Source organism: Takifugu flavidus, chromosome 4 (assembly GCF_003711565.1).
Source record: "Takifugu flavidus isolate HTHZ2018 chromosome 4, ASM371156v2, whole genome shotgun sequence".
Lineage (NCBI taxonomy): Eukaryota > Metazoa > Chordata > Actinopteri > Tetraodontiformes > Tetraodontidae > Takifugu > Takifugu flavidus.
In genome coordinates this window covers 6177681-6200730 of record NC_079523.1, presented here as the reverse complement: position 1 = coordinate 6200730, position 23050 = coordinate 6177681, and the positions used below count along the sequence as shown (strand labels likewise).

Here is a 23050-nt window from a genome sequence, read left to right as displayed (position 1 = left end):
ACACTGTTGCTGGTATTTTGGCCCATTCCTCCATGCAGATCTCCTCTAGAGCAGTGATGTTTTGGAATGCCCTTGCTGATGGAAGGAGATTTTCACTCAAAATCTCACGATACATGGCCCCATTCATTCTTTCCTTTACACGGATCAGTTGTCCTGGTCCCTTTGCCGAAAAACAGCCCCAAAGCATGATGTTTCCACCCCCATGCTTCACAGTAGGTATGGTGTTCTTTGGATGAAACTCAGCATTCTTTCTCCTCCAAACACGACAAGTTGAGTTTTTTCCAAAAAGTTCTATTTTGGTTTCATCTGACCATATGACATTCTCCCAATCCTCTTCTGGATCATCCAAATGCTCTCTAGCAAACTTCAGACGGGCCTGGACATGTACTGGCTTAAGCAGGGGGACACGTCTGGCACTGCAGGATTTGAGTCCCTGGCGGCGTAGTGTGTTACTGATGGTAGCCTTTGTTACTTTGGTCCCAGCTCTCTGCAGGTCATTCACTAGGTCCCCCCATGTGGTTCTGGGATTTTTGCTCACCGTTCTTGTGATCATTTTGACCCCACGGGGTGAGATCTTGCGTGGAGCCCCAGATCGAGGGAGATTATCAGTGGTCTTGTATGTCTTCCATTTTCTAATAATTGCTCCCACAGTTGATTTCTTCACACCAAGCTGCTTACCTATTGCAGATTCAGTCTTCCCAGCCTGGTGCAGGTCTACAATTTTGTTTCTGGTGTCCTTTGACAGCTCTTTGGTCTTGGCCATAGTGTTAAACAAACAGGTTCAAACAGGTGCCATTAATACAGGTAACAAGTGGAGGACAGAGGAGCCTCTTAAAGAAGAAGTTACAGGTCTGTGAGAGCCAGAAATCTTACTTGTTTGTAGGTGACCAAATACTTATTTTACTGAGGAATTTACCAATTAATTCATTAAAAATCCTACAATGTGATTTCCTGGATTCTTTCCCATTTTGTCTCTCATAGTTGACAGACACACCAATGCAGAAGCTGAACAAAAGAGGTTTCAATGCAAAAATTATGAATCTTCTGAAAGTAACTGGTTATTATTATACTACTATTTTTGTGAGGGCTTTTATTGACATAATAATTTACCCAGCTCCATACCCTAACCATCCCTCCTGACCCCCTGACCCCAACCCAGACCTTAACCCCACTGTCCTCTTTCCAAAAAATGTCTTCACTTTGCTTGTAAATAAATATTTTTGTGGTCAATAAGTATAAGTACAAGAGTAAATACACGAATCCCAAAACTATTTTGACACTTGTACACAGTGTCTTGGGTCTTGCTGCCCACACACACACACGCACGCACGCACACACACACACACGCACACACACATGCACACCCACACACACCAAATATGCCCTAAACTATTCTCACACCTGTACAGAGTGCCTTCTGTCTCACTGCCTACATTTCATGATTCACCAAACCAGCCACCCATCCCAGCTTCAGTGGAGTTCAGATTCTCCAGAAGTGCACACGTGTGTTTCAGTCATGGTTACATAACAGGCTGTGGTTGGTAGCCACTCAGTATGGTAGTTTATTCTAACAGTTATTCTGCTGGTGTGGACGTCTGCAGATGGAAGTTGGAGAGGTTTTGTGTGTGTGTGTGTGTGTGTGTGTGTGTGTGAGACGAGGGGGTGTACTGGGTCCTTTCTAAGGTTTTTACAGTCTGTCTTTGCTAAACTGAAACAACATGGTAAAAAGAAAATCTCATTGATTTCTTCAAACTCAAATCAAATTAAACATTACCGGTTGGATTAAAGAAATCCTTTAATCTATGGATTTAATCTATGAGGTACTAAAAATGCAGTGAGGTAGAACCATGCTTAACGCTCAATGACTTTCCCCTCTTTTGTGTTGGATGATGAATTTTCCTGTTTAATATGATGAAACAAATGTGTGTGTGTGTGTGTGTGCGTGTGTGTGCGTGTGAGTGAGTGAGTGTTTGTGTGATGAATAATGTCATTGAGTTTCGTTTCTTGTTTGATTAAACTTATCTGCAAAAAAGCAGTTCGAAAAGTCTAACTACGACTCAATGCTGCCATCTCGTGGTCATAATTGCTTATAAAGTCACATGTAAGATTTGAATTTTTTTTTTAATGCTACTGTCACGGAGTGAGCCGTGCCACTTACGCATACACTTCATACGCACGCACTTCATACGCACACACAAACATTTCATTTCCATTCTGTTCTGTCTAGGGTTACTCGGTTTAAGCATTTCAGACACACCACTTTTTACCCTAGCTTACCAGCAGGACATACTTCCTCATTTGGGGAAACCGAAGGACTGGTCCATGATTGTATATATGGAGGGGTTTCGCGGGGTGCTACGGCACAATCTATTTTAGCGGGGGTGTTTTATTGGGGTAAATTGAACATGTATTTTACTGTGCACTGGGTGGTTGTTGGTGGTGGAAATTTGTTTTGGAAGTTTTACGCATCTTTTTGTATTTTCTTTTCGGTTGTAATTTTGTGTTTAAAATGTATTAGTGAGCGTAATAATTTTGATAATTGGTTTCACCTGTGGGAGGGGCTACAGGTATAAAAGCCCTGTAGTAGGCCCAAGACGGGGCTTCTTGTTGGTTGTTGAGTTGGTTGGTCATTGTTTTGGAAGAAAAAGAAAATTGTTGGAAAAGAGTTAAAGTGGTGGGGTGTAAGAGTGTGCAGGGTCTGTACGTATTGTATGGATTTAGCCTGGCATCTTCTGACGCCACTTTATTTTTGGTAAATTAAAATACATTTTTGGAGGAAAGAATCTCCCATCTCCCTCTGTCTCCTCCACCGCCGTTCATCCTTGCGACAGCTACTTCAACTCCAAAATTAATTGTTTATATTGTGCTCTGCGATCGATTGGCTTTTTTTTTTTTTTAAAAAGGAAAAAGTTATCTTTTTCTAGGACAGTAATTACGTTTGCTGCCGGTAAACCGCCCACACAGTAGCAGAGAAAACGATGGTCTATGAAGCGTTCAAAGTTCCATTCCAAACTCGTAATTTTAACAGTCAACGTTAAACGTTACTTTAGTAACTTAACTATTAAACATTTGATCCACCAGGAATTCACTATTGCGAATCTCCGATTGATGATTACCTTTTGGGGTTTTAGGGGGAGTAGTTTACTGAAGAAATCGGAGTTATGTCGCCAACATCAACAGAACCGAATGGAAAACAAAACACATTACCTAAATTGGGAAATGTATCAACCACTTCGTTGAAATATATTATTAAATATGATAATGTGATTAAATACTAATACGCTTTTAGGAGAACTTTTTGGGGATGACATTCTAATTTGCACGCGTTTCTGTTATAAATGACCTGCTGGAAACGCGGTTACCATGGTGAATACATAATACGTTTGTATATTCGACCGCACTTAAACGCAGCACAGCATTGCTTTACTGGAATCAAATTCCCTCACCAACACAAGTTGCTGTTATAGAGAAAAGCATTCTCTTTGTAACCTGTCCACTTGTTGACACAACGGATGCGTAACTTGAGAATCTGAAAGTGTTTTCTTTGAGTAAACAAGGGAGGAAGAGCTCTCAGTTTACATCTCGGACCCAGCGGAGATCAGATTGTATGGATACAGATGAGGCACGATGCTAGCAAGCTAACAAGCTACCAAGGTAAGACCGAAAAGTTATGCAATTGATGTTTTGGCCTTAAAATGCATATGCATGTGTGCATTGTTTTACTGATTAATGTAATGTTCCAGGATTCGATGTTCCATTTGAAGTTAGAATTCTGTAAGGGATACTAACCCGCCCCCAACTTACTGGAGTTCCCAAACTTTTACCCTCATGAAATCCGAGGCCCACAGTTCTGTGAAGCTCAGTTCGGAATAAAATGAACGAATGTCTACTGCATTTTTTAAAAATCGTTCTGTAGTCCGTGTCGTTTTATTTCAACGGGATTCTACTCTAAAGTTGACATCAACATCTGCCTGAAGCGTTAATCTATTTTGACTGGTCTTAATGGGCGAAAACGTTTTTATGTGTAAATTATAGGAATCTGTATTATCCTGTTATTATGGCAACATCCGTTATTTCCCACAATGAAACGGATCATTCTTGTGATTGTTCTTTGTTTTTAGAAGTGTTCTGCCCTGATTCAATGCACGGGTCAGGTGTGGATCATTTACTGTACACAGTGATTAGAGAGAAGCTATTGGTTATTGTTATTCTAACATCCACATCCTCTTTTATCATAAATACTAATGCGCTTAAAAGGCTTTGGAACGGAACTGTGCTGTTTTTGCAAATTGCATTGATGCTTTGACCACCACCCTTTTTTTAATTCATTCTGCTTTCCAGCACCCCTCAAAGAAACGTGTATCAATTAATAACATGTTGTAGTTACACATTTCCCTGTTTTCCTAGTTTGAGATGGCTGCTAATTGAAATTTTTATCCACATTCCTGAGCATGCCCCCCCTGAGGGCAAGAGGACATAAGTCTTAACCCCTGGAAGCGCACTGACCTGTTAATGGTGCAGTTTAACACACGCTGTGCTGCCAAAGTTAGCTCAAACTAATAGACTTGTCATATGACTACAACTATAGATACCTCACATATGTTGGGAATGTGTACATGCCCAAAGGGTTCCATGCTTTGCAGTGAAGGGTTGAGTGTTTTGCTGATCTTGTTGGGTTGTTGTCGCATTCTTTGACTGGTGTAATATCCACGCAGCCGGGATCTGGTAATTTTGCCAAACCGTGCCGGAAAATGAGTTTCCCATGCCAGGTCTGTTTTAAGAACACTTAGGTGTGAACGTGTCATTAGAAGCGATGGTGTTGATATGCTTAAGCTTCACTTTCAACCACAGTCTAGGCTGTGGTCACACTTTAGAACAGACCCTGATTTACATGGCGGTCACAAGCATCTAATTCAGTAATCCACATCAAACGCTCCACATACCCATGCTAGGTCATTGGAGCTACATGTAGTAATTTAACTCTCCTATATTAAAGTCAATTGGAGCCTTTAGGTGACAATTTAAAATGGTGCTGCAGGCAGGCAGGCAGGCAGGCAGGGGGTGGGAGAGAACTGGGAGGCTCAGAGGATTTGTAGCCTGTTACACGACACCACCTTGATTTAAGATTCCTCAGCCCGACGATCGATTAGCAGCTGCTGACAGACCTGAGCTGCAAACGATCGAGGAGCAACGTGTGATTTCCTTGGCGGCTCGCGCCTCCGCGCACTGGCGACGTCGCCCCACACTCGCTTTTAAAAAGACTCGGGAATATGTGGAGAGAATTTGTTTTGCCAGCTGCTGCGTTGGCTACACAAAGGCCTCTGTCTGTCTCTCGGGGAGCTCTGGTTTATATAAACCACCCGTGACATCCGCCAACTGGCTACTTCAATCCAAAGGTTGGAAGTTGTTTAGGCCGTCAGAATAAAACTAACTTCACACTCGGAAACTTCATGGGAGAACTCCATCAGCCCAGTGTGTCACGCCAAAATGCGCCTGAGCTTTTTCTTGTTCCACGTCCGTAAAAGCGGTTATATGGTGACATATTCTGTCTTTGTAGGATTTCCATATACAGCACATACAGTTCCCGGTGGATGTATGCCATGCTTAAACAAAGAGGTGGTGTTCCCACTGTTTAGCTTATCCCTGCTCTTGAGAGCCTTCACGGGGGTATGGCATGAATCAGGAGATCGGTGTTTAATGTTCTTAACTCTTTTTGCTGCTCTGTTGCCAGTTCTGCAAATAGAAACTCACCACTGACTGTGGAGCTGTTATTTAGTCACTATTTTTGAATGTGGGATGGCTGTTCGCTATCTGAAATTATACCGTGCGACAGTGTCATGACGGCTGTTATTTTGTGCAAAGGGATCTTTTGACCTTGTTGCCATCAGTGCACGTAAACACATCTGGCATTATTATTATTATCATGCATTCATCTCCAATTTCACACTTTTATATTAACACTACTACGAAATAGCCTTGATATGAGGTCACATGGTCACTGGCTACTTACAGATTTCTGAATTCTATTGATATACAGTATCAGTCTGGTCCCTTCTGCCATTTCCCAGAAGTGAGTTATCAGTGTTATCGGAACAATGCGAGGCTGCTCAGCCTTTGGCGTAATTGCACCCGGCCATGGATGGTTCCTGCTGCCTCCCTACTGTCCCCGAGGTCTCGAGCTGCCGCACATACAAACTGCAGAATGTGTCAGCAGCTGGTACCACATGTCTTTTAACCACATGTCAGGGTGTAAACTAGTCTTGTTGTAACATATTTTATTGTGATTTCTTTAGCATCGTTTCATGTTAAATCAGGGTTACCTGATTTAACCAGGTTTCAGTTGATTACTGTCACATTCAATATGTGTGTATACACTTGGAATATTATTTAAAATAGTCCTGGCGAAGGTTGTGAGGCGTAGTAGCGAGATGAAATCCCGAGTAGGCATTTCAATGTTGAATCAAGGACTGTCACACAATGAATCGGCATCAAGTGACGATTCAAACACTAAAGACATTACCAGGCTGTCACATTATTCGCAGTTTTAATAAGTAATAGCATGTGAGAGGTGCAGTCTGTGACTGGAGCGTGAAGGCGTGTGTGAAATTTGCCCAGTTGGCTGAACATCTGCACCCGTGGCCCGAGTGTCTGTGCACCAGCATTCCTGAAGAGCCGAACGAATATTGAGATTGACAACGAATGTGACCCGTGCAGATCCTGACAGGTGCTGCGTGGGGGTCTCAGTAAACCATCCCACCCTGCGCACCCCCCTTATGAGTGGGGGCAATAAAAGTGCATAATAGACCCTCTGCTCTTGTTCATAAAAATGTGCTTGATGGCTTTTTGGGATTCACAATTAGAAAGGTCAGTTTTTTATTTGCCTCTAAACGACCAGCAGGTGGCAGTGTTTGCAGCCCTGCCGGCACTCGATACAGGCGGCATTAAAACCGTCAATAACATAAATCTTTTATATGTATATATAGATATAATAGTTAAATACAGGAGTGCTGTTAAATCGTGAATGAATTGCTTCAATCCCAGACTTAATTGGATTTCTTTGGAGTTGCATGTCTGCTGCGTTTGAGTCAGATTTCTGCCAGGATGCTTCCACCCATCCATCAGAGGGCTGATAAGATGGTAAGATGAAGCGCTATTTGTCAGTGCGCCCCTTTTGTTGTTGACACAGTTTCAGACTCACACGGGAACGGCGGGTTACATGATCCCGACCCGTGTGTTCTCCGTATGAGCCACTCCTTTTCAGCAGGCAGCGCTCTCCCAGCGGGCGAGTCTCTCATTCCTGTCCAGATTCTACGCGGCAGCTTCACTCTCTGCATTTCTCCTCAACTTCTCTGACAGGACGCCTTCCCCAATTTGGATTTTTACCGTATTGTTTTTGTTCCCCCACAAAGTAAGCCGTTTGTATTTAATTATCGTAAGATTTGGCACATGTTTAACTTCTTATGTTAGATGACTGTTGAATAGTTCATTTCAGGGAGTTTTCTATTATGACAGCTTTGTTGGTAACATAGATGATGTATTGATCTGTTGATCTTATTGGTAGAAGGAACATGAATAATCATCTAAACTACCTGACTGAACAGATCAATAATATTGATTACTGAATAAACGTCTATGTAAACTGACATGTAGTGACCCCATCTTCAGTCTAACCTTTTAGTTTATCGGTTGATATTTTAAATTGTCTCCTTGGAATTAAGATATCTGTGATTTGTTTTTATGACTGAGATGGAGATACACAGCTGGAAGTCCTTTATTTGAGTTGGATAGTTTGGTCCATCTGAGCCAGATCTAATTCATTATTTCAGTAGATACAGAGTTGTTTACTGTCGTGCCGGTGCAAGTGAATTTCTGCAAAACCCTTGTTTATTTCCTCTAAACTTGTGGAACATCAGGAGGTCTGCCTTAATTGTGCAAACACTGCTTCTCGTTAGCGTGGGCTGCATGTGTGAAGGCTACACTCACAGTCAGATGAGCTGTTTGGACTCTGCGTCATCGTTCTTCAGCGTTCAGACTGAGAATATCGAACCTTTCGGACCGATGATCAGCAGTCGGCGGCACCTCTGCGTGGTGCACCTCCCATTTCTTGACGAATGTCCAGCAGCTCCTGGACGCACCCGCAACAGGTGTCAGGCCGTGGGAGATATTTATTGCCACATTCCTGCATTGTTGAGGTTAATAATCAACCCAGCAGCTTTCACAGTTCTTATGTACATCAGCTGAACGTATGCTTCATCTGTCCCGAGACTCTTATCAGAGAGAATGAGATAATGTTGATCATATGACATCAGAGCAATAAACAAGCCCTCGCAGGAAGCTAGCGAGACTTGGACAGACCGATGTGCACTCATGCAGAGGGAGGCTATGACTACACCTGAATCACCGCATTTATAGTTCGCAGCATTGAGTAATGAGTGGTTTTCTGGACACTTACGCTAATCAGGGTGGATGTTTAAAAGTAACGTCTCCCCTCCTGGTTTCATTTGAAGCCAACGGAAGAGTTTTTGCCACTTGTGTTGAGTTATAAAGCCTAGAAAACCTGTGGGCGTTTAAAAGGGATCCGAGACAGCCTGAAAGTTGGATCCTAAAACGTCATGATTTACAGGAAATGGTGAATATCAACGGCACCAACTAAAGAACCGCAACCCGAAGTAGATCCATTCACATGGAGGGCAACGGAGAGATCAGTGATACCGACAGCGGAATCATCCTGAATTCAGGTAAAAGTACCAGTTCGTCACAAGATTTCTTCTCAGAGTTTCTAATTTTGACATTCACGGGACGCCTAATTCTTCACCTCACACTTGCACAGGAATCTTTGAAACACTTCTTCCTCGAGGTCAAAGCAAGTTCATTTTTAGCACTTCACCACGCCAAGAATGCAAAAGTTGTGGGTTTTGAGGTCAGTCGTACACTAATGAGGAACCTGGAACCTCGCTGCTGCGAGCCTTTTAAATCCGCTCAGCAGCAAAAACAAGCTCATTGTTTCATTTATTACACCCCAGTTTGGCCACAGTTTTCTAATAAATATTCACAGAAAAACCAGCACGTGTGAGGACCATGACCTAAAACGACTCAGTCACGGGACTAATAAGATATGAATAGCATGTTTTATTGTCTGTTTAAGGATACTTTGGCTTGGTAAACAGTTAAAACGAGTGCAAATGATTTAATATATCGAATACATAATCCAGCTTTTATTTACTGCAGTCCTTCCATGTTGAGCTGTGAAACACTTTCTAAAACACAGATCTAATCTCCAAATTTGTAAGCAGGAATCAAATTTGTTCCCTTGAAGGTTCCAGAAAATGTTTAATTCTCAATGCAGAAAAGGGAGTTTTCCCTTAGTTTCTATTTGGAATGCAGATCCAAAAATATGGATTTGTATATGGATTTTTATTATTTTTTTTGGATTTGCAGATCAAACAGGACACTGAACACTGCCTGTTTCCAAATCTGTGTTTTGGATTAGCTGCAGAGTTTGCTACATTGGGCATTGTCTGCTGTTTAGTTATGGCCTCATTCTTTGTGCCTAAACGCAGACACGTGATGTCTCCTCTATACAATGAAAATGCGTCGTTCAACAAAGAAAAGGGAGGGTTGTCGCTCGGAAGTGGAATTCTTTAGGCCTTTGTTGTGCTGTCACACTTCTTCCTGTCGCGCCTCTGACATTTGTAAATACCTGCAGAGACTCTGTTAATAATCTCTGAAGGTATGTGGCGCTTAACATATTGTTCCTGGAGCCACTCCTACAGGCCCGAGACTAATCTTAATGTCATTAGTCACCCTGGATACAGACGGCAGCAGTCAACACTTGTGCAGTGTGTGTATGGTTACGACACTCCTGGCACTCTTTTTGCATGCCAGCACAAACAAAAGCAATGTTGTGCTGAATATAGTTATTGTGGGGGTGAAGTTGAAAGGTAATCTGGTGCTGGGTAATGAAGCTGGCCCCTTTTATTAAAAAATAACCTTTCATCACATTAGCAGTAGGCTGGAATCTTAACATGATAAGAGCACTGCAGTTAGCAGATGCCTAGATTGGGCCCAATACAGCTACCTACAGCAGTATTGATTTCAGAAGAAATCATTTTTTATTTTATTTTTTCCCCCAAAACTTTTGCTCGTGATTGTATAAGTACATTTAACCCATCTTCTGCCAGCCTGTGCACTGTGTACTCTAATGACAGGTCTGTCTCCTGTTGTTTAACGCAGGCTCCGACAGCCCCACGACAGTGACAAAGGATGTGACCACGCACACGCGAGCCATGAAGCTCAAACACCAGGATCTCAAAGACAAGCTGGAGATCTGCCTACTGGAGCTGAAGAAGCTCTGCATCCGAGAAGCCGTGAGTTTTCATGGGCACGCAGTTTAAAAAACACAACGCGGACAAAGCTGCGGTTAAAATCAAACGCACACAAAACGTGCCAACAAGTGAGTCACAGGGTAATTCTAACAATGTGGCAAGCGGACTAACTCAAAGTCAAACAGTGCAGATGCTCTTGACGCAATTTAACAAGCTGTGACGGCTCGACGTATCTCATGATTCAGCACCTGTCGTCAGAAGATAAATAGGCGCAGCTATTTCGTTCTTCCTGTATGTTAATGATGACGAAACAGTTTAAAGGAAGTCCACCAATAAGAAATCCTGAGGCCCTTCATATTATTTGCATATAAGGCGGCACCTGGCTTTCCCCCTTTAAACCCGGTAGGAAAGCTCCACCTGGCAGTTTAGTGGCAGTTTAGTAGTCGAGAGCGATCAGATCTCCTTTAACACACCCTGAATATGTGCACCTGCTGGTAACTTTTGTTATTCTTAATCCTGACAGTTTCATTTTGTGTAGGAGTTGTGATTTCCCAAATATAAATTGCGCAACGGTGTAATTATGAAACTGGACAGAGATATCTGCATCTGTCATCACACGGTGCTCCTGGGTAAAATCCCAAGACTGCTCATTCTTTCCGCTTCACACCAGGGCTAGGCACACCTGTTGGGACACGTTTCGGTGAGCTAATACCTGCTATCGTGCCTCTCCCTTCTGTGGTTGACAAGAAAACGCACTGCAGTAAAAAACAGCATCATTATGCTTGTTCCTAACGGAGTCAGTAATGGTGCTTTATGATGTGCAGTGTTGGGTTTTGGTGAATCGTAGATATTTGATACGCTGAGAGTGTGCGATCCAGGGAATGCGCCATGAAAGAAAATGCTTTGCAGTTGTGCAACGGCCTCCGTGGCCCGATGTGCCTCAACATGTGAGGAAAGTGCCATCGGATACTTCTCCATCACCTCCAAACTGCGACAATAAGGGTGGGGGAAAAAAACAATGGTCGAAGTTGGCACCATGTATTGGAAAGACCACAGCAAAGAACCTGTTAAAGTTCAACTGCAGCTTGATTTTGAGAATGTTTGGTAAAATTCTGCAAAATTAACCTCCGTTCATGTTTAGGAGCTGACTGGCCGACTGTCGGATGATTACCCCCTGCTGCCGGGTGAGAAGCCTCCGCAGATCCGCAGACGTATCGGAGCCGCATTTAAATTAGATGACCAGAGTATTCCTCAAGGAACAAAGGTAGACACCGTGTTTTGGAGGAATTCCCTGCAGCATGTGGTGGCTTTTTTACCTTAAAATCATGATTAAAGTTTCCCTGCTCCCGACTTCTACAGGACTCAGAACTGAGCTTGGTGGATGCTGAGTTAGCGCTACAGATGAAGATCTTTGAGGCAGCTCGTAAGCTCTGTGATGAAGAACGCCTCGGCAAGGCTGTGAAGAAGAGTCGGTTGCTGCAGTACAAACGAGAGGAGAAAAAAGTCAAACGGCTACAGGAGGTAGCTTTCCAGCTGCGACTGGAGCGTGGCCGATCGTCACCACACCCCGCCTTTAACGCTTCGCAGGGTGAGAGCTGGAACTCAAGCCGCTGTGATATTCCACATCATTTTTAGTTTCTTTTTCGTTATTTATCTAGGCTTTCCACTTCCACTTTATAAAAGACGCTGCTCTGACTTTCAGATCTGGGTACATCAGATGACAGCTCTCTGTCAGATTCTGTGGTGCAGGATGAGGGTAAGAACCAATGACTGAAGCAGATGTTTATGCAAATTGTAGCCATCAGATCAAGAACCAGCTAGTTGGAAAGTATTTAGGAATTGATAAAGAAGTACAACTTGAAATCTGCATGTATCACGTATGACATTCCAATTTTTTCCTGTTTTATTCCTCTAGAGGTGATAAGTCAGCTGTCACAGCTGTCCTGCACGGGAGAGGCCGAAGCGTCATCACAGTCCTTCACGAACGGCTCCTACATATCCCCATCCGTGACTCCGCAGCCTCTGCCCCTGACCCCGAGAAGGTCTCCTAATCCAAGCATCAACTCTATGATGAGCTTGACCTCCAGTCCTGCAGATGACCTTCCTCCCATCCAGCACTCACCCTGGACAGAGTCCAGTCTGGACCAGCCCTACAAAAAAAGCAAGAAGTCCAGATCCTCCAGCAAGACGAGGTAAACCAGACCATCCATCATTACTTCGTTTAACAAGTTTTCAGGGTTAGAAGAGCCGTCATGCTGTTTGTGGTACTTCAAGAATGAAGACTGGTAACTGTGCTGTTTGAACAATAGGAGGTTTAAACAAAACATCCTGACGGTTCTTAATAATTGTAGTTACACACTTTAGTATAGAGGGGATAGTGACTGATGAGTACGCCAGCTTTGCAGTCACTTTGTTGCTTCCCATTAATGATACTGAAAATGGAGCAAAGGCCATTCTCAGTGCACACAATCTTCTCATTTACATGCGCTTGGCTCACAGTCGCAACACTGCCACCTGCTTTTGCACTCTTGCACAACAGTCAGCAGGAGACCCTGACAGGAGACACGGGCAGCACACTGAGATTAAAATTCAACCAATTCATCCTAAAATCTCGTGGGACCCATTAATTGTGCATGATATAATGAGAGTTGAGTGTTCAGAAACCTTTAACTGAGGAAATAAATGTTAATTTATGCTCCTGCTTTTTATGTCCAGCAGTCCGACTAAGCAAGAATTATTGCCACCGTTGGAAGATTGCTTAGCCCAGGCTGGTGTGCCCGTACAACTTTCACATCTGAGACTGAGCCGCAGCCAATCAAACAGCACGCCGTCCACACCAGAGATGCGTGTGCACAGGCAGCTTTCTCTCAGGTATCACACCTCTGTCATTTCTGTGTGAGCCTTGTGAATTTCAACACCAGATTTGGGCTAAAGTGTACCGGTATATTAAAGGTTGACTCCTTGGTGTGGTTTTGCGCAGGTTATCCAGCCCTGACTCTCCTTTTGAAAGGGATCGCGGCCGCACCAGAAGTTCAAGAAGGCGAATGACAGATTATAAAATCAATTTACCAGAGACTTCTCCTCTTTCAAACTATGGAAACCACGCTGGATCTGAGGACAGCAACTCTGAACACTCGTATACATCTTACAACAGCTCACCGTGTCCGGAGTTGCCCTACCAGTCTGCATTCCCACACTCCAGCCCTGTTGGCTGCTATGGACCTCCAGCCTTCCCGCGTAATGGCTTTTACCATAATTCCCGCTACCAGTCCAGCCCCAATTTCCATAGAGGCTATCACAATGAAGACATGGTCTATCCCCCACATCTGGACCTGGCACGGAGTTATTATGCCCAGCAAGTTCCGTGTCCTCAGAATAGATATGAGTATTCTGCTGTGCCCAATCACAGAGGACCGAGACCTTTACCTCCAAATCCCAGGCTGTCCCCCTCCCCAGCCAATTATGACTCTCCACACTATCGGCCCAGCAGTATCTCGCCGCAAGTTGTGAATGAACAGCTCAAGTCGTGGCATCGGCGCAGTCAGCTCAAACCTCCCAGGTCCCGTTCTCTTGACAGACAGGGAGCCATCCGACTTAAAAACGCACCAGGCCAGGAGGCCACCCACTATCAGAGTCAGAAGTACAATGAACAGGTAATAGCATAGATCAATTTTGCTGATGATGTGTAGAGGTTTCTTTCTTTGGTTTGTGTGTAAAGTAGCTTTCTAATAAGTGACCCCAAGCCCTGCAAACCACTCATCTCCCTCCAATGACCTTTATCCCCCACAACCTGTTTAGCTGTCTCGCACCAGTTTGAGCACTTGACACTCCCTGTTTCAAGGATAATGTCTCTCAGAACAAGCCTGCACTCTGTCTCTTGCGTAAAACTTGCCTTTCTAAAAGGGGTCGCATGATCCGAATGATCACATAATCATCAACAGAGTTGCATCAGGTGGAACAAGAAAAAAAAAGTGGTTTCTGCTGTTCTTCCTGTTTTAGACCCACTTCTTCTTTGGCTCTAATAGTCTGGAGATCTTATCCGTGCAGTGCTTTCAGTTCTGTCCTGGTGTGGCTGAAATTCAGTTTCTTTTCTCGTTGATTTTTAATCAATTAATGCATCTTTCCAAGGTCAAGCCTGTGTTACCTTTCAGAGATTTTAAATCATGAAACATTCTAAAGTCTAGAAAGGAGCATATTCTGCTGCGTTCCTTCGTTAGTTCCTGTTTTTAGATTTTACCGTTTGTCCATATCAGCTACTTCTTCTTTTTTTTCCCTGAAACAAGTCTTAAAACCAATTTAAATGTACGTTTCTGCTGTCTAATAACTCCAGGCCCACTCACTGTCCTTGGACCTGTCGGAGGCTCCAAATCTGCCATATTCTTTTGTAGTGTACCGTATGTCGGCCTTGAGTGTCCATTCACATTATTGGGAACCTCTAATTTGCAAACAAATGTTACAGCAAAGCAATGTCCTAATGGACCTCGAATAGTAAGAAAACAGCTGGAACCATTTGTAACTGGAATTACACAAAGGCGCTTCATTATGTAGCCCATATTAATAGCTCATTTCTCAGCAATGCTGAGAAATGATTGATTCCAGGCCCTGCATGGGCTGCAGATTTTTATAGTCAGTCGTATTTTGACCTGATATGCTAGAGAGTCTACGGCCTTACGTCTTCACGTGTAACAGATAAAAGTTTATTACACGTGAGAGGATAACATTTTAACAGTGTTTTCTTTTACCAAAGTCCTGTTAATGGACCGGATCCTGAAGCATTTTTTTTCTGATTAAAAACACTTGCTCCAGTGTCTCAGCAGAAAACAAATAATATTTAAATAATTGAATCTATGCCAGTGTTTGGCTTCCTACTGTAATCAAAGCCCTGAAGTCTTTTTTTATTGCTCCATTTTCAGGTTATCCAAAGAAGAGCTCCTCCAGCAGCTGCAGATGAGACTCCAGGACACTGGCTCGTTGATGACTCCCATTTTGCAAGTCAAGTGTAAACCAAGCTTTTGGTTTTGAACTGCCTTTTTTTTTTTTTTTTATAAAGATCTCTTTACTGTCCTGCCTCTAATTTGAACAGAGGATGAAGGACTGAAAAGCTCTTGCAGTGTAACGGGATCCAGTACAAGTATAATATTTTGGGTTGCACACTTGAAATTTTGTCCACTCTGGTTGGTGTTACAGCTACAAATCACACCTTTAATGGATTGTTTGAATTTCTACAAACTTTAGTATTTCACGTTTGTAAAGAATCTGTCTGATGCTGAAGCTTCACCTCTCTGTTACTGTCTCTAAAAAAAATTGCAGCATTTTAAAATAGCAGCTAGACAAATTGAGAATGTATGGCAATAGAAGCTGAGATAGATTTTAAAAATGCAGATATTTCTAATGGATTGTTTATGTACACATACTAGCACAGTGTTTTGTTTAATTGTGTAATATTTCTTTTATTTTTATTGCTTTGTAAAACTATGAAAATAGCTTTTGACAGCTAATCTTACAGTATAACATGAAAGAATAGTAATATTTTTAGAATGTGACAGAACTATGTGTTAAATCAGTCGGGGTATAAAGTGATAGAGTGTTAAAATAATCTAAATGTGCAGCATTCATTTGAGCTATATTTTGTGTGTAATCCTGCCTTATCAGTTCATCATGCTGACGAACCTGAGCTGCTTTTATCCACTTGTGGCTGTGCCAGTTCACTTGAATTACTTATGCATTTATTAAACAGATAGTAACTAGAAATAAACTTGACATATAAAGTAGCAAATTGAGACAAAAAAATAGAGTCTTGATGCTTGGCAGCTAATTTGTGTTGAATTAAAATGCAAATGTCCTGAGCTTTAACAAAATCTTTATCCGTGTCTGTGAGATTGCTGGACTAAGCCTTTAAAATAAAATAAAAAAGTATTTGGCTTTCGATGATAGATCATTTAAAGAGTAAATGCAAATGAGTGCATATTCCACTATGGCTACACACTGACTGTGTTATTTTACTGTGATTTGCACCATAGGGTTTGTGGAAAGTCAGGCTTGAAATAAAAGATAACAGACCACTGATTCCAAACCAGCAGTAGGAAGGACTGTGCAGTTCTGAACCTACATACTGTATAAATTACACAATCACGATTCCTTGTGTGCCTCTTTTATACTGTTTTTTTTATTATTTATCATTGTATTTAGTTTCATTTGAGCTAACAATATGCTAAAATCTGTGAAATGTTTTAACTATGGAAGAAAATAAAGACTAAAGTTTGTGTAGTGTTGAGTTGTGTGCTTTGGTCCTACCCACAAAACCATGGCTACATGCATCATTTAGAAAATAAAATGCACTATTATTGGTATATCTAATCAATTTTAAATGTTTGTATTCTATGAAGAGTGCACTCCCCTGTGGAAAAACCACATATTTAAGATGTATGCCATTTTTATCTCTTATAGAGCACGAACAGGAATAAATAGACATGGAAAACAAAAATGTTCATAGATACCTACAGACATGAAGAGGTACATATGTGGAATTATATCCTAGATGTTGCTGCTGATTGAGAAACATTAATATCAATCATGTACGACACATTTGTAGTACTTTGGCGGGGAAAAATAGCTCAATCAACCTAAATAAATAGTATTTGTGTAATAATCCATATAATATTGTACTATGCGTAATATTAAAATGATCATAGACCCGTAATAATTGTAAACAACAATGTAAACGTATTGTGAGACTTCTGTGTGCTTTTATTTTGAAAAACGCTTGTGGGAGGGTAACATGTCATAGAAGACGTTTCTACTTCCGGAAAGGATTGGGTGTCGCGTAGCGATAAACAATTCACCTACCCGGTCATTAAAGGACATTATCAGGTAACCATACAGCTTTATGCGGATCATGCAGTACACATTCTTAGCGACAATGTGGATCACCTTATACAGCAGTGTTATCACAAAGTCTTGTTTTTCTGCTCAGAAGTTATTTCGGGAAGGTTTGTCGCCTCCTGCTTGACTGCTTAGCTATAGCACAGTGCTAGCAAAACGTAACGTTAGCATTACTAAAGCGATCTGTTGTCGGTTCTGGTACCTGATCGGTTCGGAGTCCTGCGCTTCCAGATTTTCCCACTTTTATTTTTTACTTCAAACTTTATTTACATTGTCAAACTACGTACTTACACACAAGAAATGACTTGACAATCCACGATCGGATAACGTTTAGAAATCGAGTGTTTTGATCATTTTTAATGTTTATTTTACTATCGCGCTAATAATGAAGTACCAGATGCTTATATTTGTATTTTATTTGGTTTTCTGCTACATATTGAGGGTTGGAGGATATTGCACCATTTATTTGTGTGTCTATGTGACACTTCACACAGCTTTTGAAGAGCCAACACACATTCTACAGTTAACATTGTAAAAAACAAAGTTGTGTTATATTGTATGTAGATATGAGCTGTCTCATGGATGAATCAACGTCTCTAAATATAAAGATGGACACTGTGTTAATGTTAAGAAACAGGGTTGCATGATTACAGCCCCTTGAATCTGGAACATCACCTAAATTGAATGAACTCTTACTTGGCCCATTATCAACATTCTCTGAAAACTTCAAATCCCTTCATAATTTTTGAGCTATTTTGCTGCGAACCGAACAAAAGGCAGCTGTCACCACCTCTTTGGCGGAGCTAAGCACAAAATGGTCTTCTCTATTTAACACTCCTCTTGCGAGTGCTTTTTCCTATCCCTCAAAGTTTCCAAGGGGCCAGGACCCTGAGCCGACCCAGCGGCCCGAGCACATCTAGTACTGACACCTGTCAGGTTTTTTTTTCTTTAAATATACCCAAATACTGCTCTTTGTTGTGATGCACACTAACCTATAAGAACCGGAGGGATTTCTGGTCATCCGTCTGTAGGATATGATTATACGCATTCTGTACTCATTACCTGTTTCTGTGGTAATCAACATCTTGCAAGGTAGCCTAATTAAAACTTGCATTTTGCATTGCCACCCTCACATCTGTGCCAGATGTGTGTTCAACCCGGAGTGTTTTATGACTCAGCTGTTGACGTGAACCCTCATAAGTTCCATTTCTACTTCTGTAACCGTCATTAACAAGCACTTATTGGCATTTGGAGAGAATAAAGTAGGGACTAATTTCATTGCGGTTGCTCTGACAGACTGGGAAAGGAGGAATTATTTATCCACAGTCAGAGTAATTATTTGAGGTCAGTATGATGTACAACCAGTGTGGCTACTTATCAAAATGGAAAACTCCTTCTTGATATTACCAAGTGGATTTAACAGACTTGTTGTGCATTTGTGATTCTCTTTGGTCAGTGGGAGATTGAGGCACCTGTACATTTTGAAGCCGAATACAGAGACTGTGAGCGGATCATCAGGCAGTCTCCATATGTCAGCCCGAAACGGGTCTGCAAGTGATGCAGACTGCCAGATCTCTGAGGACATCCCTGTCCCAGATGTGGAACTGATGGAGCTGGGTCCATTGCTAGAGGAGGGAGGGGGCCGACCAGAGGTAGGGTTGTCATTTTGGTGGGTTTAGTAATAAGGGTGATTTGCCACTGTAGCTCCAGTTTGCTTTTTCATTTCTTTGAAAAGGGAGCATTGATGCTTTCTGATGAGGAAGAGGAAGATGATGAGGTGGGAGAGGTGCTGACCTTGCCACTTCAGGCCCACCGTGCCATGGAGAAGATGGAGGAGTTTGTGCACAAGGTAAACCGTTTTTTTCCCCCCTTTTGATAAACATATTGGATCAAACAAAAGGCTGTCATTTAAAACCAGCATGAATATTTCATTACACAATGAGCGGTTGACTCCCTGTTGGGATCCACTGACACACAGTTACAGGTTTGTGTGGATAAAAGCAAGATTAAACCACAATTGCTGCACAGTTTGACTGATTATGGAGGTGCAATTTTCATTGGGACACGCCCAGGTGCTGATGGGAAAATGCCAAAGACACTGTTTCAGTATAAACGCTAGCTAAAAAGAGGTATTTAGGTCACAGGAAAGCCTCCCAATGGATAAGGCTTCTTAGACTCCCCACAGCTGTTTGATCTAAAAATAAATAGATATACATACAGTTTGTTCAGTACTTAAGTGGTAAGAATCAAGTCAAAAAGGCCAGCTTAGTCCAGCTTTATGTGGTTTGTTTAATGACAGTTGTTTTTGAAGATATTGTGAATTGTGACTGATAAACGCGTCCTTCAGGTCTGGGAGGGTCACTGGAGGGTCATCCCTTTCCATGTCCTGCCAGAGTGGCTCAAAGACAACGATTACCTCTTGCATGGACATCGGCCACCTATGCCTTCTTTTCGAGCGTGCTTTGGAAGCATTTTCAGAATTCACACTGAGACTGGAAACATCTGGACTCACCTGTTAGGTGGGTAGTAAATTCTTTACGAGGGAAAACGTGTTGCAATCCCGGCTGTGCCACTTACATTTCTGCTTCCCCCCCCTCAGGGCTGATCTTATTCCTTTGTTTGGGCACATTGACCATGCTGAGGCCCAACATGTATTTCATGGCCCCATTGCAAGAGAAGGTGGTGTTTGGGATGTTCTTCCTGGGGGCTGTTCTCTGCCTCAGCTTCTCTTGGCTCTTTCATACCGTCTACTGCCATTCTGAGAAGGTGTCTCGAACTTTCTCCAAGTAAGTTCAGCAATCGGAGCACAATAAAATCTATGCAGCGCATAAAATACAATTCAACGTCAAGAGACACAAATTCCAAGGTTTTGAACAGTTGACACTGGTGTGTGGCCACAGCGTGCGCATCTGGTGTTCCTCATAGTGGTCCTCAGTGCGCACAGAGTTACCCAGATACATGAAATGTTATGGGGAACATTGCTTTATACGCATTCTGCTCCTGTTATGGGATTTTTAGACTTCCTGCTCTGCTCGTCGAGTGATTCGGAAGCTTGGATGTGTATTTGCTGCAGCAGTAAATGACTTAATCTTATCCATTAACTTAAGATCTGGATGTCTGGCCTCTTCATATTTGAATGAAGTTTATTTTAGCCAAGGAAGTTAACCCTTTTATTTCTGCCATGTCCTTCATTTCAGACTGGACTACTCAGGCATTGCTCTCCTGATCATGGGCTCCTTTGTGCCGTGGTTGTACTACTCCTTCTACTGCTCCCCTCAGCCTCGACTTATCTACCTCTCCATTGTGTGTGTCCTGGGCATTGCTGCCATCGTCGTTGCTCAGTGGGATAGATTCTCTACACCCCGTCACAGACCTACAAGAGCAGGTGTTAACCACCAACACACACATGTCGCAACATTTGAGCATGTCCTCCTCAAACAACTACGTGGCGTTACTGGCGTCTATCATGCAGAGACCTTTTTCTAAATGAAACAAGAATGATGAAGTGTCGTTCTTGTCTTAGGTGTGTTCATGGGTCTTGGATTAAGTGGAATTGTCCCGACCATGCACTTCACTATCGAGGAGGGCTTCGTGAAGGCCACTACTGTTGGACAGATGGGTTGGTTCTACCTGATGGGTGCCATGTACATCACTGGTGCTGGTCTGTATGCAGCCAGGATCCCTGAGCGTTTCTTTCCTGGCAAATGTGACATCTGGGTAAACATTCCATGATCTTACCAATATGAATGAGAAGATACTTGAAATCCTTGTTTTCATGAATATAAAACACGTAACACATAGTTAAAAAAAAGTGTTTTATTGGTTCTTAAAACTTTATAAATCCATCATTGTGAAGCATATGGCACACACTACATTAATATTTGTGTATGGCACTTAATTCACAAGAGAAAGGTTGACATAAAATCCTCTTTTGAGGACCTTCATGCAACCTCATGGCATTTCAGCGAGCACAGAAACGTTGCAGTTGCTGTTACAGATGTGAAATTTCTAATAAAGTTTCAGTCTTTGCATGTTTATTTGCATAGAATCATGCACAGAGGGTCATATATTAATCTGTGTTGTAGATTTACACTGTAAAAAGTTAAGAATTTAAAACAAGCTAGTTTCATGGCTGGCAGGCAGTTTTAAAGTGGCTTCTACAAAGAATACATTCATAACCAGTTAAAATGATACATGTTGTAACTTCTTTTTCGCTCCTTTTAGTTCCATTCTCATCAGATATTTCACGTCCTGGTGGTGGCAGCAGCTTTCATCCATTTCTATGGGGTTTCCAACCTTCAGGAGTTTCGATACGGACTGGAAGGAGGATGCACAGATGACTCACTACTCTGAGGGGCTTATGACACAACACACACTTGAAAAGCTGCTGGAATTCAATATATAGTCACTGCTCCTACTGTGCTTCTGATTTGTGAACATCTCTGGGTTTGGGTTTTGGTGGGCTTTCTGTTTGGCTCATTTTTGCTCCAGTATAGTAGCATAAACTAGCCACTTAGGCAAGGAGGGAACCTCTGACAGGCACTACGTCAGTCATAATTAGAACTGTGGAAAGCGTGCCTTTTCAAGTGAGAGCAAAATGGAATTTTTAACCAAACCCTTAAGAATAACTGGTGTTTACTTCTTAAAAGCTTAAAAGATACCCAACACTTTCTGTAGTTACTGTTGCACAAAGGAGCGTATTGATGGCGCTGTAGCAGAGGGCACTTAACTGTCACTCATTCCTTTCCTCCCCACCAGTCTCGCTGCAGGGTGGAGGACGAACGTACTGTCCACCAGGTGTTGAGGTATAGAACAGGACCGGGAACATTTGTATTTGTACACATTTAGTGTGTAATTATTACCTGATATTAATTATGTTAAAACCAATTTTAAAGCTCTCTATTAAACCCATCATGAACCCACTGACGTCCACTGAACTGTACTCCCTGGCCCAGTGAACACTGTAAAACTATAAAAATGAAATGAAAACAATACACCATGCAAGAAACACTTGTAGCCTCCGAATATGACTGACGCATCGTTCCCAATGATGCCGTCTCTTATTTCTCAAATTAAGGTTGATATTTTTGCAAAAAGGTTTTTTACAGGACAGGGACAGAGAATTTTACTATGGCACCGAAATTGTCATTTTCCAAAAATAAACTCACCAGACTAATGTCCTGTATTGGTAACATAGTCATTTTGCAGCCTGATAACATTTTATTGATGATTTTTGAGAGTTCCTGGGCTACGCACAATGTACAGATCTGATTTTGTTTCGCGTTTGAGTGGTTTGTGTTAGATTCCCCACGCAATTATGTGTAACAAATACACCTTAGTCTACACTCTCGAGTTCAAAACTATAACTTTTCCCTATAAGTTATAAAACTTATAACTTCTAGATATCCTGTGCCTTAGGCCAACAGTAATGTTTTTGAATAAACTGGCCTATCTTACCAGTGGGAGCTTCAGTGATTTTTAGATCTTTTTTTCCTTGCTATACATGCAATCAAATCACTATGTTGAATTGACAACTTCATTGATAGGTTGTATAAACTGCTGTTTAAGACTCCTTTTTTAGACAAAACTTGTTTAAGCTTTATTACGACTAAAACATTCTGTGTTCTTGATTTCGTCTGTCTTGTGTAGAAAGTGATAATACATTTCACTGAAATGTAATTTGAGTTATTTATTAATGGTAATCTTGGAAATTGTTGGAATAAAGGTTTTTTTTCCATACATACATGATGTCTACTGTCAAATAGTTTCTTTGTTTTGCAGTAAACAATGACCAAGTCATCAAATTTATTTTGTGTAGATTATCCCAATGCCAGCTACTGTAT

The 23050-nt window shown here is 41.9% G+C and overlaps 2 protein-coding genes across 5 annotated transcripts; both read left to right on the top strand.

Annotated features, from left to right (window-relative positions):
• The first annotated feature begins 3396 nt into the window (after positions 1-3396).
• On the top strand, positions 3397-16592 carry inavab (innate immunity activator b). 3 transcript variants are annotated; one of them, XM_057031420.1, is made up of 10 exons: positions 3397-3654; positions 8624-8738; positions 10234-10367; positions 11467-11589; positions 11685-11913; positions 12028-12081; positions 12241-12517; positions 13041-13196; positions 13306-13978; positions 15239-16592. In XM_057031420.1, the coding sequence occupies exons 2-10, from the start codon at positions 8684-8686 to the stop codon at positions 15326-15328; spliced, it is 1791 nt and encodes a 596-aa protein (XP_056887400.1). In that variant the 5' UTR covers positions 3397-3654; positions 8624-8683; the 3' UTR covers positions 15329-16592. The 3 variants fall into 3 exon arrangements, with proteins under 3 accessions (XP_056887400.1, XP_056887402.1, XP_056887399.1); XM_057031422.1 differs by lacking the exon at positions 3397-3654 and adding an exon at positions 6924-7408 and having other exon boundaries at positions 13044-13196; XM_057031419.1 differs by lacking the exon at positions 3397-3654 and adding an exon at positions 7172-7408.
• A 506-nt stretch (positions 16593-17098) lies between these two features.
• adipor1a (adiponectin receptor 1a) lies at positions 17099-22950 on the top strand. Of its 2 annotated transcripts, none has more exons than XM_057031455.1 (8): positions 17099-17195; positions 18664-18859; positions 18943-19056; positions 19555-19726; positions 19807-19993; positions 20405-20592; positions 20731-20924; positions 21432-22950. In XM_057031455.1, exons 2-8 carry the CDS (start codon positions 18737-18739, stop codon positions 21558-21560), a joined length of 1107 nt encoding a protein of 368 aa, XP_056887435.1. In that variant the 5' UTR covers positions 17099-17195; positions 18664-18736; the 3' UTR covers positions 21561-22950. The 2 variants fall into 2 exon arrangements, with proteins under 2 accessions (XP_056887435.1, XP_056887436.1); XM_057031456.1 differs by lacking the exon at positions 17099-17195 and adding an exon at positions 18516-18551.
• The last annotated feature ends 100 nt before the right edge of the window (positions 22951-23050 follow it).